Source organism: Mesoplodon bidens (assembly GCF_964165515.1).
Source record: "Mesoplodon bidens genome assembly, chromosome: 2".
Lineage (NCBI taxonomy): Eukaryota > Metazoa > Chordata > Mammalia > Artiodactyla > Ziphiidae > Mesoplodon > Mesoplodon bidens.
Genome location: NC_138177.1, coordinates 32,091,308 through 32,110,032, shown reverse-complemented (window position 1 = coordinate 32,110,032; position 18,725 = coordinate 32,091,308). Strand labels below are relative to the sequence as shown.

The window sequence follows — 18,725 nt, the reverse complement described above, 5'->3', positions numbered from 1 at the left end:
TAGTGCTTCAAAAGACACTGTCAAGAGAGTGAGAGAACAACCCACAGAATGGAACAAAATAATTGTAAATCATATATCTGTAAGAAAGTTGTATCTAAGAACCCTTACAACTCAATTATAAAAAGAACCTGGTTTTTAAATGGGCAAAGATCTGGACACTTCACCAAAGAAGATATGCAGGTGGCAAATGAGCAAATAAAAGCTTGCTCAGCATTGTTTGTCATTAAAGAATTGCAAATTAAAACAACAATCAGAGGTAAAAACTATGTGTAAAATAAATAAGCTACAAGGATATATTGTACAACAAGGGGAATATAGCCAACATTTTATAGTAACTATAAATAGAATATAATCTTTAAAAATTGTGAAAACAACAGCAACAGTGAGCTACCACTACACATAAATTAGAATAGCTAAAATTCAAAACATTGACAGCACGAAGTACTGGCGAGGATGTGAAGCAAGAGAGACTCTCATTTATTGCTGGTGGGAATGCAAAATGGTACAGCTACTTTGGAAGTTATTATATAATTCTGTTTATATGAAATGTCCAAAATAGGCAAATCCGTAGAGACAGAAAATAGATTAGTTTTTTCCTATGGCTGGAGGGAGTTTGGAAGGAAATATGGCAGGGGTGACTATGGGGTTTTTTTGGGGGGGCCATGAAAATGTTCTAAAATTGTGATGGTTATATAACTGAGAATATACTTAAAGTCATTGAATTATATACCTTAAATGGGTCAGTTATATGATATGCAAGTTATATCTCAATAAAGCTGTTACAGAAACAAAACAAAAATTTTTAAATGCAATAATTTTGTGTGTATGTATATAAAAGATCTTTTGAAAGAATTCAGTAAATTTAATGGGAGTTGTGATGTTACCAGTGTTAGGAGTGCATAAAACATACTCAATAAAACATTTGATTATAATTAATTAGTGAGCACTCAAACACACCTTTTTTTCTTTTTTACCTCTAGGTTCCTGAACAGCAGCCCATTACTTTGTGTAGTGGGGTTGAAGATACAAAGCATTATGAGGAAGCCAAGAAGTGTGTAGAAGAATTAGCATTGTACCTGAAACCACTCAGCAGTGCTAGAGGTAAATCAGATGAAATTATCCATACTGAGCACGTGTTCATTAAAGATGCTTTTGTTACCATAAAAATTGTGAGCTATAAGTGAATGTTAATGAAATTCATTTATTTATTGTAAGCCAAACCCAGGGGTGCTAAATAATATTATAAACCACATCAAATAAAGTAGTGAGTTTAAAGTTTATGTACTATTTATTGGAAACATTTTTTGAATGAGTTGCAAAAGTAAGTATAAGCACACTAGTGGTTTCAGAAGGGCTCTCTATCATTTAACAACTCTAAATTGTCAGCCTTCTATCCAGTTTTGTGTGGTATGCTGTTGGGGATACAATAAAATTGGAAGTTGCTATTACTGTCTTGCCATTATGGCTTGTTTTCATTAGGAAGGTGAGCTTAACCACTAGGAAATATACCAGACCTGTTAGGACCTCAAGATTTGGGTTTTGTTTTTTTTTAACATCTTTATTGGAGTATAATTGCTTTACAATTGTGTGTTAGTTTCTGCTTTATAACAGTGAATCAGCTATACACATATATATATATCCCCATATCTCTTCCCTCTTGCGTCTCCCTCCCACCCTCCCTATCCCACCCCTCTAGATGGTCACAAAGCACTGCGCTGATCTCCCTGTGCTATGTGGCTGCTTCCCACTAGCCATCTATTTTACATTTGGTAGTATATATTAAGTCCATGCCACTCTCTCACTTCGTCAAGATTTGGGTTTTTAATTATTAATATTGACTGGCCTTTTTTTCTTTATTTCTCCATGATTAAAATGAATAATGATATATTTAATGTCATGAGTGTTACATTTGCATGCCATAACAACTTTTGTATACTTTTAAAATGCAAACTAGGCTTCACTTGTGTAATTTGTATTGTTTATTTTAAATATTCTGATAGAACCCAGAACTATTCCACATAGCCATAAGTCAGTCAGCCCATCAGAGGAAGTTTTTCTGGACTCTAAAATTACATTGGAAACCTAGAAATAACTTTATTTTCTGTTTTAAAGGAGTGGGTCTGAATAGCACTACTCAGAGTGTTCTGAGTCGCCCAATGCAGAGGAAGCTGGTGACCCTGGTCCACTGCCAACTAGTAGAAGAAGAAGGCAGGATTCGTGCCATGAGGGCAGCTCGATCTTTAGGTGAACGAACAGTTACAGAGCTCATTCTCCAGCACCAGAATCCTCAGCAACTCTCTTCCAATCTTTGGGCAGCAGTCAGAGCTAGAGGCTGCCAGTTCCTTGGACCAGGTATATAATTAAAGTTTGATATTTACTATACTAGTAATTCTAAAAGTATTTATAGTGTAGGAACTATAAGTGATGTACAAAGGCTAGTTCTTTGCAATATTCTGTTGTTATCAAGTAATATCCCACTTGGTATCCCACAGTCATGGCTTGGTAATTCCATGTCAGTTTTTCAGGATACTTAAAACTTTTAATGCCAAAAGTTTATTCATTTTCATAGAGGTTTTCCCTAACTGTATTAATCTTTTATCTGCTTTTTAAAATAAAGTATATAGAATGTAATAAAAAATTGCCCCCAAATGGTTCAAAAGTATAACTGAATATTGGTTGTTGTTGTGTTGCCCATTAATGAAGGGGTACCTGTAGAAATTATTAAATGTTTCCCTTCTAAAAAATGGATTTATCTTATCTCTGTACATGATAAATTTTGGTTTTGCTCAACTTTTCCTAGCAATGCAGGAGGAAGCTCTAAAGCTGGTTCTCCTGGCCTTAGAAGATGGTTCTGCTTTGTCAAGAAAAGTATTGGTTCTCTTTGTGGTGCAAAGGTTGGAGCCACGGTTTCCTCAAGCCTCTAAAACTAGCATTGGGCACGTTGTCCAGCTCCTTTATAGAGCCTCCTGCTTCAAGGTATGAACCTATGGTAACTTTCAGCTTAAAAGGAAATGTCCTTTCCTCAAACTTAGGTAGTAAGACTTTGAGTTTAATAAAGTTGCCTGTATCTTTCCATAAAATTTTAGCAGTTTTTCTTTTCTCTTTTAAAGAATATAGATGGTGTCCTGTTAAAGTTAAATCTTGTATTGAATTTTGTATGTTAGATATTGTGCAACATAGATTAAATCAAGGCTTATAGATTTTTGTATTTGAAGAGACTAAAAAGCCATGGCAGTTTTCCACCAAGACTGCAAACAGAATTGGTCTAAAGAGAGAGAGTCATTGAAGCAGGAGTACATTTTATTTGGCTATTTGCTCCTGATAAAATTCCACATACACAGTACTGGAGCTCCATTTGCCATTTTGGTTTTAGTATATATAGTAATGCTGGACATGTCCTTTGTATGCCAAGTTGAATCAGCACTACTTCAGACACTGGTGCCCACTATGTATCACTTATTGTTCATCCTGTTTTCCTAACTTCTTAATGTCAGAGCTTCTTGCTTTTGACACAGCACATAACAAGTACTTCATGGGCCAGGGAAGCATGTCTCTAAAAAATTGTTAATTCATACAAGCTGTAAGGAGGTCACCACATTCCCTCATCTGACACTGAAACTGAAAAACTCCCACATTAGCCATCCTGCTATATTCTAATCTCGTCATTTTTTGAGAAGGATAAAATGGTTCACAAAATCAACAGAGCATATAGATTTAACTTAAAAAATTTTTTTTAAGTTCCAGCTAAATGCCAATATTATTTTGTTTCTTTCTAGACTCAGATTATATACTGAAAATGGGGTGTAGATTCCACGTCTGTACCCACCCCTCTTGTTTTCCCTACGTCCCTCTGGAGCTCTTAGAACCTCAACTGGTCCAGACTGTCTCTGAATAACTCACATTTGTTGTAATGGTTGTAATAACCTGACTGTACAGTGTAATCCGGAATACATTTCAGAATGTCAGTCTGCTTCCAGTGTTACTTCTCCATAAACAGCGCCAGATAGATACAGTATAGGAAGCTTAAGAAATAAAGGGAAAGAAATCCAGCCTTCCTCTGTGAAGAAGAATAAGGGGCTCACAGAGCACGGGGAGATCAACTCGGTGCTGTGACCGCCTGGAGGGGTGGGATGGGGAGGGTGGGAGGGAGGGAGATGCATGAGGGAAGGGATGTGGGAACGGATGTATATGTATGACTGATTTACTTTGTTATAAAGCAGAAACTAATAAAAAAAATTAAAAAAAATAAAAATAAAAAACAAAAGAATAAAAAAAAAAAGAAGAATAAGGGGCTCAAAAACGCCATAATACCCCAAGTGAACCCTTCTCAATCCTAATTAAAAGCGTTAATAGTAATTTTAAAAAGATTGGAATATGTAAAAATCCAGTTATTTTTCACTTGGGTCATGATTATGTCCCTTTATTTCATTGTCCACCTGCTTTCTTCTTTTGGTGCCAGTTTGTACTATACTCTCAATCATGAAAAGATTCATCTTCTCTCATCACAATAGGTCCATACCCTAAACTATATTCACTATCGCAGAGTTTCTATTAAGTGTCTGCCAATACCCATTTCATCTTCTTCATGGAACTCAAATCAGCATTTTCCTTTCTTTGCAGTTGTTTGTGTCCGTATAGCAGTATTCTAGCTGGGTCTTTTTAGCATCTCTTTTATTTCCATTGGAAAAGCCTTTCAAGCTGCAGTATAATTCTAGGCATTTTAGTACAGTACAGTTCCAGGACTTCAGACATTGCATTTCTTGGAAATCTTTGAGTGTTTTTAGTTAAAGAGAGTTTTGAGAGCCAAGTCCACGGAACCAGTACATCATATAGAAAGCATATACTACATTTTAATGAGATTTAATGTATATTGAAAGGGTGTTTCATACATATACATATACATTTGGTCTTTTGACTTGCCTTTGAATAGGGGCAAAATATATTTAGTTTTTGTGACTATAGTTCTTGATTTTTTTATCTGTTTGGTCTCTCTATGGACTTACCTAACAAATTTAAGTTAGACCTTCTTATAATAAGAATGGAATACAAGTAAAAATATATCAGTATGACCTGGAAGTCCTGACTAAGACAGTCTATTGTTTCTTTGATGGGAGGGAAAAAAAATGGGAATTTTCTATAGAGGAATTTGAATCCTTATGGGAATAAAAGATTAGCAAGGCAAAAAATGTTGTAAAATATGTTAGGATATAGGTGGTCCTAGACTAGAATTAATTCTTTTACTTTGATTTATTAGGCCTTTGGCCTGAATCCAGCTTGACTTAAAATGTGAATTATTACCTACCTCAAGAAGTTTAAAGAATTAAATGAGTTAATATGTCACTATAACAGTTAATAAGGTAATTTAACACACTGGCACATACTATGTGCTCAATAAATGTTAGTTATTTTTATTGCTAAAAAATATTATCATCATTGTCGTACAGCATCTTAGAATTTGCACTTTCAGGTGGTGACCTAACCTACAAAACTGCAGGGAGAATTAAACCAAGTACAAATTAGTCATCTTTAGAATCACACCAGCATCTGAAGCTCTTTCAGTTATTGAGTACCAGCTATCTCAATACCAGGCAAGCCCAAGAGTAATAATCCGTAGATATGAAGCAGCAGCATGGTGTTTTTCAGAATACTTGTATGAGTATTTTCTTTTTTTTTTTCACATCTTTACAGGAGTAAAAATGCTTTACAATGTTGTGTTAGTTCCTGCTGTACAACAAAGTTAATCAGCTGTTTGTATATATATATCCCCATATCCCCTCCCTCTTGAGCCTCCCTCCCACCCTCCCTATCCCATCCCTCTAGGTCGTCACAAAGCATCGAGTTGATCTCCTTGTGCTATGCAGTAGCTTCCCACTAGCCATCCATTTTACATTTGGTAGTGTATATATGTCATTGCTACTCTCTCACTTCATCCCAGCTTCCCCTTCCCCCCCTGTGCCCTCAAATCTGTTCTCTATGTCTGTGTCTTTATTCCTGCCCTGCCACTAGGTTCATCAGTACCACTTTTTAAAATCCCATATATATGTGTTAGCATACGGTATTTGTTTTTCTTTTTCTGACTTAACTTCACACTGTATGACAGATTCTAGGTCCATCCACCTCAATACAAACAACTCAATTTTGTTCCTTTTTATGGCTGAGTAATATTCCATTGTATATATGTGCCACATTTTTTTTATCCATTCATCTGTCGATGGACACTTAGGTTGCTTCCACGTCCTGGCTATTGTGAATAGTGCTGCAATGAACATTGTGGTACATGTATCTTTTTTTTTTTTAATCTTAAGGAATTTATTGATTGATAACAGGAGTCTAGAAGTAGGGAGGTTCCCATCTGGCTAATTCACCAGATCATCCACATCCTCAAAAATCCAGGCCTCTCCCATCAGTCTTTTCTGCATCTCAGGTGGATCAGCTGCTCTTCACATGGCTGCCCAATGGTGGAAGAAATTCCCAGCTCGCATGCTCAGACACTAAGAAGCAGAGGAAGAAAGTTTGACTTCCTTGTGTCTCCTCTTAAGAAACCTTTCCCTGGGCTTCCCTGGTGGCGCAGTGGTTGAGAGTCCGCCTGCCGATGCAGGAGACACGGGTTCGTGCCCCGGTCCGGGAAGATCCCACATGCCGTGGAGAGGCTGGGCCAGTGAGCCATGGCCGCTGAGCCTGTGCGTCCGGAGCCTGTGCTCCACAACGGGAGAGGCCACAACAGTGAGAGGCCCGCTTACCGCAAAAAAAAAAAAAAAAAGAAAAAGAAACCTTTCCCAAGAGGGACTCCACTCTCCCTCCAACAGATGTCCCATTGCATCTCATTGTGAATGTGATACACTAGGTCACATGACACTTCCTAAGTAGTCTCCAACTCGGATGATGGAATTGCCCGCATTGGCTTAGACCAGGGTTTATTCATCTTTTCTGTGCCATGGGCCCCTTTGACAGTCTGGTGAAACCTAGGGACCCCTTCCCAGAATACTCTATTTAATTGCATAGAATAAAATGACCGGATTACAAAAGAAACCAACTATATCAAAAAATATATTTTTTAAGTGATACAGGAATAAACTTGCTTCTTTATTAGTGCACTAAATAACAAAATCTAGCGGCAGATCTAATAACAACCATAATTTTTAAGTAGTGATGAAGGTAAACAATATTTTGAGATACCTGTAATAACTGTTTTGTGATATGAAAACATTTGTGCTTTCCATTGGTGACAAAGTCACAAGTTACTGCTAATGATACTGTGGTTTGTTGCTTACATTCATGATAGAAGGAAATGTTAAATTTCAGTTGGAGTTTAATGAAAAGAAAGACAGTTTTTTTTTCTTTTTTCCCAATGCAAGATTGTGAATCCCATGCATTCCATCCATGGACCCTTGGTAGGGGTGGTCTGTGGACTACATTAAAAGCCCCTAGCTTAGATTAATTAAGATTCACATATTGAGTCTGGGAGTGGGCATGTCTTTACTGAGACAAGTGGCTTCAAAGGAGTGTGGATATCTAAACTAAATCAGGACTAACTCAAGCAAAAAAAGAAGTAAGAGGGTGGGAGAGTAGGGTAGAGGAGGAGTGGGGTGATCTTGACTCCAGGGTCTGCTCCATGTAGGGTCAGCAAGGGCTTCATTCAGAGGGAGAACACTTCTCATCACTGGAGGAAGAGACCTTGTCAAGGGGACTCAGACATACTAGGATTCCTGCCAACCTTGGCATCTTACATACCCCCCCCCCGTTTTATTTACTTTTGTTTCTTGGTTGATTTTCTTTAAACATCTGTATGTATTTCAAGGTACAGATATAAAACTTGCCCTTTACAAATATTCAGCCTACTGGAATATATCCCTTCTATGCCACTCCTTAGAAGTGACCACGGCTCTCAGCTTAATGGGTGTCTTTTCAGACTACTTGCTATGCACATGTGATATCCCACCAGCTTACAAACTTTCTTGTGTTAGCAATGCAGGGTACCAGGCCCTGCCCTCCCCCATGCTGGTGAATGAGAACAGCCTCAGTGTGCTAGATGCTAAACTCAGCGTCCCCTTCGATTCCCCAAAGACACTTGAAGTTCAGGCAGGGGAGGTGGCCCTCACACCACATACCTCAGAAGTGGCAGAGCTGAGATTTGAACCCATGTCTATCAGACCCCAAAGTCCATTCTCGAAATGCCATATGTGTTGGTTTGCAGAGCTGTACCTGATGGTCCAGTCATTTTTTCCCTTTTTTTTTTTTAAGGAGTGGGGTGGGCATATTCCTGGAGCCTGGCTTGGATGGTGCCAACTTGAAATGGACGTTCATATTGAAGTGTTCGGGTGTCTCATCACTAAGACTTGAGTCTCCTAAATCATTCACAGGAGACTCCAGACGTATATTCAAAAGGCAGCATTGGAAGTATGAGAAGAATTTACAGTAAAGCTAAAAAGCAAGGCAAAGATGTCCTCTATGAGTTCCATAATTTAACATTATCTTGGAGGTACTGCCCAATGCAGTTAAGACAAGAGAAAAAAAAAAAAAGCTTATATAGATCGGAAAGAAATGAGAAAGGTAATCTTACTTGGGGAGATCATTAATCAGATGAAAAACTATTATAAGCAAAAAAAAATTCAATAAGGTGGCTGGATACAAAAGTTAAAATACAGAAAGCAATAGCACTCACGTTTATTCAAGCTGCATCTCGTTAGAAGACATACAGAAGAAAAGATTACATCACGATAGCAGCAACACAGGTGTTTTGGAATTAATTTTTTTAAATGCGAAGTCTATAGGAAGGAAACATCTAAATGCTCTCTTCTCCTCAACATCTTATTATAAAAATTTTAGGGCTTCCCTGGTGGCGCAGTGGTTGAGAGTCCGCCTGCTGATGCAGGGGACATGGGTTCGTGCCCCGGTCTGGGAAGATTCCGCCTGCCACGGAGCCACTGGGCCCATGAGCCATGGCCACGGAGCCTGCGCGTCCAGAGCCTGTGCTCCACAACGGGAGAGGCCACAACAGTGAGAGGCCCACGTACTGCAAAAAAAAATTTAAAACATACATAAAAGTTTAAATAATTGTATGGAGAACACCCATATACCCACCACCTAGATTCTCCAGTTAACATGTTTTGTATTTCACATGTATTACACATATCAGTCCATATATAATCCTTCTATTCATTCAAAAATCCATTATTTTTGTTTCTTTTCATTAATTTATTTTTTTCTTATTAGTCATCCATTTTATACACATCAGTGTATACATGTCAATTCCAATTGTCCAATTCATCACACCACCACCACCCCTTGCTGCTTTTCCCCCTTGGTGTCCATAAGTTTTTTGTCTCCTTCTGTGTCTCAATTTCTGCTCTGCAAACCGGTTCATCTGTACCGTTTTCTAGGTTCTACATATATGCGTTAATATACGATATTTTTTTTTCTCTTTCTGACTTACTTCACTCTATATGACAGTCTCTGGATGCATCCATGTCTCTACAAATGATCCAATTTCGTTCCTTTTTATGGCTGAGTAACATTCCATTGTATATATGTACCACATCTTCTTTATCCATTCATCTGTCAGTGGGCATTTAGGTTGCTTCCATGACCTGTCTGTTGTAAATAGTGCTGCAGTGAACATTCGGGTGTGTGTGTCTTTTTGAATTATGGTTTTCTCAGGGTATATGCCCAGTAGTGGGATTGCTGTTCTCCATAGTGGCTGTATCAATTTATATTCCCACCAACAGTGCAAGAGGGGTCCCTTTTCTCCACACCCTCTCCAGCATTTGTTGTTTGTAGATTTTCTGATGATGCCCATTCTAACTGGTGTGAGGTGATTCCTCATTGTAGTTTTGATTTGCATTTTTTTAATAATTAGTGACATTGAGCAGCTTTTCATGTGCTTCTTGGCCATCTGCATGTCTTCTTTGGAGAAATGTCTATTTAGGTCTTCTGCCCACTTTTCAATTGGGTTGTTTGTTTTTTTTAATATTGAGCTGCACGAGCTGTTTATATATTTTGGAGATTAATCCTTTGTCTGATGACTCATTTGCAAGTATTTTCTCCCATTCTGAGGGTTGTCTTTTCGTCTTGTTTATGGTTTCCTTTGCTGTGCAAAAGCTTTGAAGTTTCATTAGGTCCCATTTGTTTATTTTTGTTTTTATTTCCATTATTCTAGGAGGTGGATCAAAAAAGATCTTGCTGTGATTTATGTCAAAGAGTGTTCTTCCTATGTTTTCCTCTAAGAGTTTTATAGTGTCTGGTCATACATTTAGGTCTCTAATCCATTTTGAGTTTATTTTTGTGTATGGTGTTAGTGAGTGTTCTAATTTCATTCTTTTACATGTAGCTGTCCAGTTTTCCCAGCACCACTTATTGAAGGGGCTGTCTTTTCTCCATTGTATATCCTTGCCTCCTTTGTCATAGATTAGTTGACCATGTGTGCGTGGGTTTGTCTCTGGGCTTTCTATCCTGTTCCATTGATCTATATTTCTGTTTTTCTGCCAGTACCATATTGTCTTGATTACTATAGCTTTGTAATATAGTCTGAAGTCAGGGAGTCTGATTCCTCCAGCTCCATTTTTTTCCCTCAAGACTGCTTTGGCTATTCGGGGTCTTTTGTGTCTCCATACAAATTTTTAAGATTTTTTGTTCTAGTTCTGTAAAAATTGCCATTGGTAATTTGATAGGGATTGCATTGAATCTGTAGATTGCTTTGGGTAGTATAGTCATTTTCACAATATTGATTCTTCCAATCCAAGAACATGGTATATCTCTCCATCTGTTTGTATCATCTTTAATTTTTTTCATCAGTGTCTTATAATTTTCTGCATACTGGTCTTTTGTCTCCTTAGGTAGGTTTATTCTTGGGTATTTTATTCTTTTTGTTGCAATGGTAAATGGGAGTGTTTCCTTAATTTCACGTTCAGATTTTTCATCATTAGTGTATAGGAATGCAGGAGATTTCTGTGCAGTAATTTTGTATCCTGCAACTTTACCAAATACATTGATTAGCTCTAGTAGTTTTCTGGTGGCATCTTTAGGATTCTCTATGTATAGTATCATGTCATCTGCAAACAGTGACAGTTTTACTTCTTCTATTCCAATTTGTATTCCTTTCATTTCTTTTTCTTGTCTGATTGTCGTGGCTAGGACTTCCAAAACTATGTTGAATAATAGTGGTGAGAGTGGACATCCTTGTCTTGTTCCTGATCCTAGAGGAAATGCTTTCAGTTTTTCACCATTGAGAATGATGTTTGCTGTGGGTTTGTCGTATGTGGCCTTTATTATGTTGAAGTAGGTTCCCTCTGTGCCCACTTTCTGGAGAGTTTTTATCACAAATGAGTGTTGAATTGTGTCAAAAGCTTTTTCTGCATCTATTGAGATAATCATATGTTTGTTTGGTTTTTTCCCTTTCATTAACATCTTGGATTAGTGTGATACATTTGGTCATATGGTTTTTATTCTTCAATTTGTTAACATGATGTATCACATTGATTGATTTGCGTATATTGAAGAATCCTCACATCCTTGGGATAAATCCCACTTGATCATGGTGTATGGTTCTTTTAATGTGCTGTTGGGTTCTGTTTGCTAGTATTTTGCTGATGATTTTTGCATCTATGTTCATCAGTGATATTGGCCTGTAGTTTTCCTTTTTTGTAACATCTTTGTCTTGTTTTTGTATCAGGGTGATGGTGGCCTCGTAGAATGAGTTTGGGAGTGTTCCTCCCTCTGCAATTTTTTGGAAGAGTTTGGGAAGGATAAGTGTTAACTCTTCTCTAAATGTTTGATAGAATTCACCTGTGAAGCCATCTGGTCCTGGACTTTTGTTTGTTGGAAAATTTTTAATTACAGTTTCAATTTCATTACTTGTGACAGGTCTGTTTATATTTTCTAATTCCTCCTGGTTCAATCTTGGAAAGTTGTACTTTTCCAAGAATTTGTCCATTTCTTCCAGGTCATCCATGTTACTGGCATATAGCTGCTTGTCGTAGTCTCTTACAATCTTTTGTATTTCTGCGGTGTCAGTTGTAATCTCTCCTTTTTCATTTCTAATTTTATTGATTTCATTCCTCTCCCTTTTTTTCTTGATGATTCTGGCTAAAGGTTTATCAATTTTGTTTATCTTCTCAAAGAACCAACTTTTAGTTTTATTGATCTTTGCTATAGTTTTCTTCATTTCCATTTCATTTATCTCTGCTCTTACCTTTATGATTTCTTCTTTCTACCAACTTTGCATTTTCTTTGTTCTTCTTTTTCTAGTTGCTTTAGGTGTAAGGTTAAATTGTTTATTGAAGATTTTTCTTGTTTCTTGAGGTGAGCTTGAATTGCTATGAACTTCCCTCTTAGAACTGCTTTTGCTTTGTCCCATAGGTTTTGGATCATTGTTTGCATTGTCAGTTGTTTCTAGGTTTTTTTTTTATTTCTTCTTTGATTTCTTCAGTGATCTCTTGGTTATTTAGCAGCACACTGTTTAGCCTCCATGTGTTTGTGTTTTTTATTGTTTTTTTCCTGCAGTTCATTTCTAATCTCATAGTGTTGTGGTCAGAAAAGATGCTTGATATGATTTCAGTTTTCTTAAATTTTCCAAGGCTTGATTTGTGACCCAAGATGTGATCTATTCTGGAGAATGTTCTGTGTGCACTTGAGTAAAAAGTGTAGTCTTCCTCTTTCGGGTAGAATGTCCTAAAAATACCAATTAAGTCTATCTGGTCTGTGTCATTTAAAGCTTCTGTTTCCTTATTTATTTTCTGTCTGGGTGATCTGTGTATTGGTGTAAGTAGGGTGTTAAAGTCCCCCAGTTTTATTGTGTTACTGTTGATTTCTCCTTTTGTGGCTGTTAGTATTTGCCTTATGTATTGAGGTGCTCCTATGTTGGGTGCATAAATATTTATAATTGTTATGTGTTCTTCTTCGATTGATCCCTTGATCATTATGTAGTATCCTTTCTTATAACAGTCTTTATTTTAAAGTCTGTTTTATCTGATATGAGTATTCCTACTCCATCTTTCTTGTGATCTCCGTTTGCATGAAACATCTTTTTCCATCCCCTCACTTTCAGTCTGTATGTGTCCCTAGGTCTGAAGTGGGTTTCTTGTAGACACCATATATAAGGGTCTTGTTTTTGTATCCTTTCAGCCAATCTGTGTCTTTTGGTTGGAGCTTTTAATCCATTTACATTGAAGGTGATTATTGATATGTATGTTCCTACTACCATTTTCTTAATTGGTTTGGGTTTGTTTTTGTGGGTCTTTGTCTTCTCTTGTGTTTCCTGCTTAGAGAAGTTCCTTTAGCATTTGTTGTAAACCTGGTTGGTGGTGCCGAATTCTCGCAGCTTTTGCTTGTCAGTAAAGCTTTTTATTTCTATGTCAAATCTGAAGGAGACCCTTGCTGGGTAGAGTAATTTTGGTTGTAGGTTTTTCCCTTTCATCACTTTAAATATGTCCTGCCACTCCTTTCTGGCTTGCAGAGTTTCTGCTGAAAGATCAGCTGTTAACCTTACTGGGATTCCCTTGTATGTTATTTGTTGCTTTTCCCTTGCTGCTTTTAATATTTTTTCTTTGTATTTAATTTTTGATAGTTTGATTAATATGTGTCTCTGTGTGTTTCTCTTTGGGTTTATCCTATATGGGATTCTCTGTGCTTCCTAGACCTGATTGACTATTTCCTTTCCCATGTTACAGAAGTTTTTGACTATAATCTCTTCAAATATTTTTTCAGACCTTTCCTTTTTCTCTTCTCCTTCTGGGACCCCTATAATTCGAATCTTGGTGTGTGTAATGTTGTCCCATAGGTCTCTGATACTGTCCTCAATTCTTTTCATTCTCTTTTCTTTATTCTGGTCCCTGGCAGTTATTTCCCCCATTTTATCTTCCAGCACACTTATTCGTTTTTCTGCCATTGATTCCTTCTAGAGTATTTTTAATTTCAGTTATTGTGTTGTTCATCATCTTTTGTTGGCTCTTTAGTTCTTCTAGATCCTTGTTAAACATTTCGTGTATTTTCTCCATTCTATTTCTGAGATTTTGGATCATCTTTACTGTCACTACTCTGAATTCTTTTTCAGGGGTTGCCTGTTTCGTCTTCATTTATTTGGTCTTGTAGGTTTTTACCGTGCTCCTTCGTCTGTAACATATTTTTTTGTCGTTTCAGTTTTTTTTTTCATGGCTAGGGCTGTATTCCTGTCTTACGGGTTGTTTTGCCTGAGGGGTCCAGCACTGGTGTTTGCAGGCCATTGGGTAGAGTGGGTGTTGGTGCCTAGATGAGGACCTCCAGGAGGCCTCACCCCAATTAATATTCCCTGGGGTCTGAGGTTCTCTGTTAGTCCAGTGGTTTGGACTCGGTGCTGCCACCACAGGAGCTCAGGCCCGACCTCTGGCCCAGTCGCTGGGGGTTCCTCCTGTCCCCTCAGGGGACTGGTGCCTGGTAGGTGCCCTAGTTGTACCAAGACGCGAATTCCACATCCTTCTAGTCCGCCATCTTGACTCCCTTTCTTCTCTTCAAAGTATTTTCATATCTCTCTGTAGTCGTATAAAGTATAAGCCCAGTTTGTTTCTTACCTGACTCATTATGAGATTACGTGTGTCTTCCTAGGTCACCAAACGTGATGAAGACTCTTCTTTGATGCAGCTGAAAGAAGAATTTAGAACCTATGAAGCTCTGCGGCGAGAACATGACTCCCAGATAGTGCAGATTGCTATGGAAGCAGGCTTACGAATTGCACCAGACCAGTGGTCCTCATTGCTTTATGGAGACCAGTCTCACAAATCTCATATGCAGTCCATTATTGACAAGGTAGACCCTTTTTTGTTCCTTATTTCTTGGACTAATCATGGAGTTTTTTTAATTCATTTATTTAACAAGTGTATATTTAAGTGAATCCTGTATGTCAGGCTCTTATAAATTATATTCTCTGTAGTTGAGTGTCATGTCATAACTAGTCACATCATAATAGCAGTTTGTTCATGTAAAGGTTTTTTAAATTGAGGTATAATTGACATTGTTCATATAAGATTTGATTTAATTAGTTTTAATGCTTTATCCAGTGCTGGCTCACATTCCTGTGACAGTCTCCTATCTCTATTTTTTCATTGCCTTTCTTCCTTCTTTTATTGTTTTCTGAGTTTTGATCACTGTATTAGTTGAATTCATTTTCTAAACGCCTTTATTGTCTTCCTGGAACAGCCATTTAATGGCCTGCAAGATGTATACATTGAGGTTTCTTGTGATTCTTAGCCAGAAAAATTTCACATTGTAAGTTACCAACCATTCTATATTTGATCAAATTTTCAGTAAACTTATTTCTACTTTATTTGTTGTTTGTTATGATGAAAGATCACTTGAGTACACATGAATTTTAGGTCAGGCCCCACTATTTTTGACTCTAAGAGTTATATTTAATTCTTTTAAAACTATAGAATAATACTTAAACTGGTTTTGTTGCAGTTCAACATGAAATATGTGAAAGTGCTGTATAAAAAATCTTAAAAGTGCCATGTAAATATATTATGTTCAATAATTTTTTAAAATTTTTACTATTTACCTTAATTTTTACTATTTTATCTTAAATCCTTGTAACCATAGAGATGATTAAACATTAGAGTCCACCTTACATTTAATTTAAAGAAATAATGTCAGGACTTCCCTGGTGGCACAGTGGTTGGGAGTCCACCTGCCAATGCAGGGGACACAGGTTTGGGCCCTGGTCCGGGAAGATCCCACATGCCGCGGAGCAGCTGGGCCCGTGTGCCACAACTGCTGGGGCCTGTGCACCTAGAGCCCATGCTCCACAGTGGGGGAGGCCACCACAGTGAGAAGTCCACACACCACGGTGAAGAGTATCCCCCACTCGCTGCAACCACAGAGGGCCCGCGCGCAGCCGCAAAGACCCAGCGCAGCCAAAAATAAATACATTAAACAAATAAATTAAAAAAAAAAAGAAATAATGTTAGTATGTAAGAGTAGCCTAAATAAAATAATATTTAACACTTACTGAGAGCTTAGTGTGTGTCTGGTGGTTTTATTTTATTTTTTGATTTTAGTGCGTTAATACTTTGCTCAGAATATTTTAGTTTAATTTAGTTTATGTTAGTTTAGTTTAGTTTCATTCAGTTCAGTTTTTGGCCGCACCACGTGGCTTGCAGAATCTTAGTTCCCTGACCAGGGATTGAATCCTGGCCACAGCAGTGAAAGTGCCAAGTCCTATCCACTGGACTGCCAGGGAAAGCTTCCTATCTGGTGGTTTTAAATAATTCATTTAATCTTCTCAACAGCCCTGTATTATTCCTTTTATACAGAGACAGAGGGAGATTAAATACATTTCTCCAGGATCACGTAGTTAATAAGTGACAAAGCTGGATTTGAACTTGGACATTCTGACTCTAGAATCCCTGCTCTTAACTACTAAACCTCTTTCCAGACTATTCTCCCCCCACCCCACCCCACCCCCTTTTTTTTTTTGCTATTCCTAAAGGTAGAATTCTTGAAATAAGTAGAAGGTTGATGTCAAAGGAGAATTAGGAAATGTTTTATAACTGCATGGTGTGTAATTGTCAGTATAATGTGTATTATTTGTTCTGTCCTATAGATACCTTTATCAAAACTTCACCTGCAACTCCTAGGCCTGAAATTATGCAGTGGACTGATTATAACCTTAATCATGATCTTTTAAAGGAGTGGCTTTCTACCTCTGAAGAGAAACTTGACTTGCTTTTATGAAAATTCTACAAGGAGGTTAAATTAACCTTCTTGTCTGAACTGGACTATATAAGTAGATGTATATCCTGAAATAATTTTCTCACACCATGAGCAGTAATTTGAATTTAATATCCTAAATCTTCTTACAACAATCTGGTAAATGAAGTTAGCAGTGTGACATCTTATTATTATATAGAGCAATAGAACTTCGTGTGATAATGAAATTGTTCTGTATACATGCATTGTCCAGTATGGTGATCACGAGCCACACTTGGCTATTAAACACTTGATGTGTAACTTCTGTAACTGATGAACTAAAATTTTTATTTTACATACTTAAAATTTTTAATAGCCATATGTTGCTAATGGATACTGTATTGGACAGTGCAGATGGAGAATTTATTAAAAGTGATAGGGTGCTTCCCTGGTGGCGCAGTGGTTGAGAGTCCGCCTGCCGATGCAGGGGACGCGGGTTCGTGCCCCGGTCCGGGAAGATCCCACATGCCGCGGAGTGGCTGGGCCCGTGAGCCATGGCCACTGAGCCTGCGCATCCGGAGCCTGTGCACTGCAACGGGAAAGGCCACAACAGTGAGGGGCCCGTGTACCGCAAAAAAAAAAAAAAAGGTGATAGGAAAAGCAATAACCCTAGTAAGTTAATAGGCAAAGAAACATGAAATAACAGTTCACAAACAGGAAGTATATCTAATTGATGGGCTAGTATATCTAATTGATGGGCTAGAATTCAGTGCCAATAATAAATATATTTAAAGCAGTGACATGCCAAATATTGCCTATTAAACTATAAAGAAACATATACTCTCACTCATTGCTGATGGTTTGTAAAATGTATTACAGGTCTTTTTTTTTTTTTTTTTTTTTTTTTTTTTTTGCGGTACGAGGGCCTCTCACCACTGTGGCCTCTCCCGTTGCGGAGCACAGGCTCCAGACGCGCAGGCTCAGCGGCCATGGCTCACGGGCCCAGCCGCTCCACGGCATGTGGGATCTTCCCGGACCGGGGCACGAACCCGTGTCCCCTGCATCGGCAGGCAGACTCTCAACCACTGCGCCACTAGGGAAGCCCTACAGGTCTTTTGAGAAACAATTTGTCAGTGAAGCCTCAAAATATTTGTGTACTTTACCAAACCTCCTATTTCCAGGAATTTATTTTAACGGAATAATCCAAACTTTCAAAAAGGTTATGAATGCAAAGGTGTTAATTGCTAAATTATTTACAAAGGATAAAATAAAGGGATGGTTAAAGAAGTTAAGATATATCTGCTCAGAACACTGTTACATGGCCATTAAAATTGTGTCAGGACAGATACTCTCTTCAGCTATTAAGTAGCATTAGATTTCCTTTAAAAAAAATGTTAGTGAAATATTTTTGTTAAGTCTCAGTGGTAGATATATGGGTATTATTATATTAGACAGTTACTTTGAAGTATTTCATAATAAAAATGGTTAGGTATCTTAAAAATACCTTTGTTATAATATTAATGGTAGGCAAATCCATAAGTTTATAAATAGCTGATTATAAGTATATGAAAAACATGCAAAGATGAAAAAAATTGAATAAAGACATGCCAGCATTTTAATGATTAGTTGTGTTATTCAATGTTTTTTAAAATGTATGCTTTTTAAAAATTTACCTTTTAGAATGACCTTTGGGGGAGAAAAAGTTCCACATGTATATATATATATATATATATATTTTTTTGAGTGAAAGTGAGTTTATTTAGAGAGATATACATTCCATAGGCAGAATGCAGTCAGTCTCAGAAATGAGAGCAGCCCTCATCTATATCAATAAACTACATAGAGAGCTAAACGTTTCCAAGTAAGAACCCTTAGTTAGTATCACATAACCAGTTTTTTTACTTTACAGGTCATATGTATTGACCAGCTTAGGAGAGCTAGTGCAAGTATGTGTGTCATTAAGCCTTAGGAAAATACACAACCTGATAGCTTCCAATAATCCCAAACCAATATAGGATTTTTTGAACTGGAATGAACTTCTCAAATTATTTAGTCCATACAACAGATGGAGT

General features: G+C 37.5%; 1 protein-coding gene across 4 annotated transcripts in view; it reads left to right on the top strand.

Moving 5' to 3' along the window:
• Nucleotides 1-18,725, top strand: part of RC3H1 (ring finger and CCCH-type domains 1) — an 89,925-nt gene that overhangs the window by 36,783 nt on the left and 34,417 nt on the right. For all 4 annotated transcript variants that reach the window (XM_081226476.1, XM_081226477.1, XM_081226475.1 and 1 more), the window contains exons 3-6: nucleotides 981-1,101; nucleotides 2,113-2,352; nucleotides 2,801-2,976; nucleotides 14,575-14,775. In XM_081226476.1, the coding sequence (XP_081082602.1) occupies nucleotides 981-1,101; nucleotides 2,113-2,352; nucleotides 2,801-2,976; nucleotides 14,575-14,775 (738 nt within the window). The remainder of the gene's footprint in view (nucleotides 1-980; nucleotides 1,102-2,112; nucleotides 2,353-2,800; nucleotides 2,977-14,574; nucleotides 14,776-18,725) is intronic.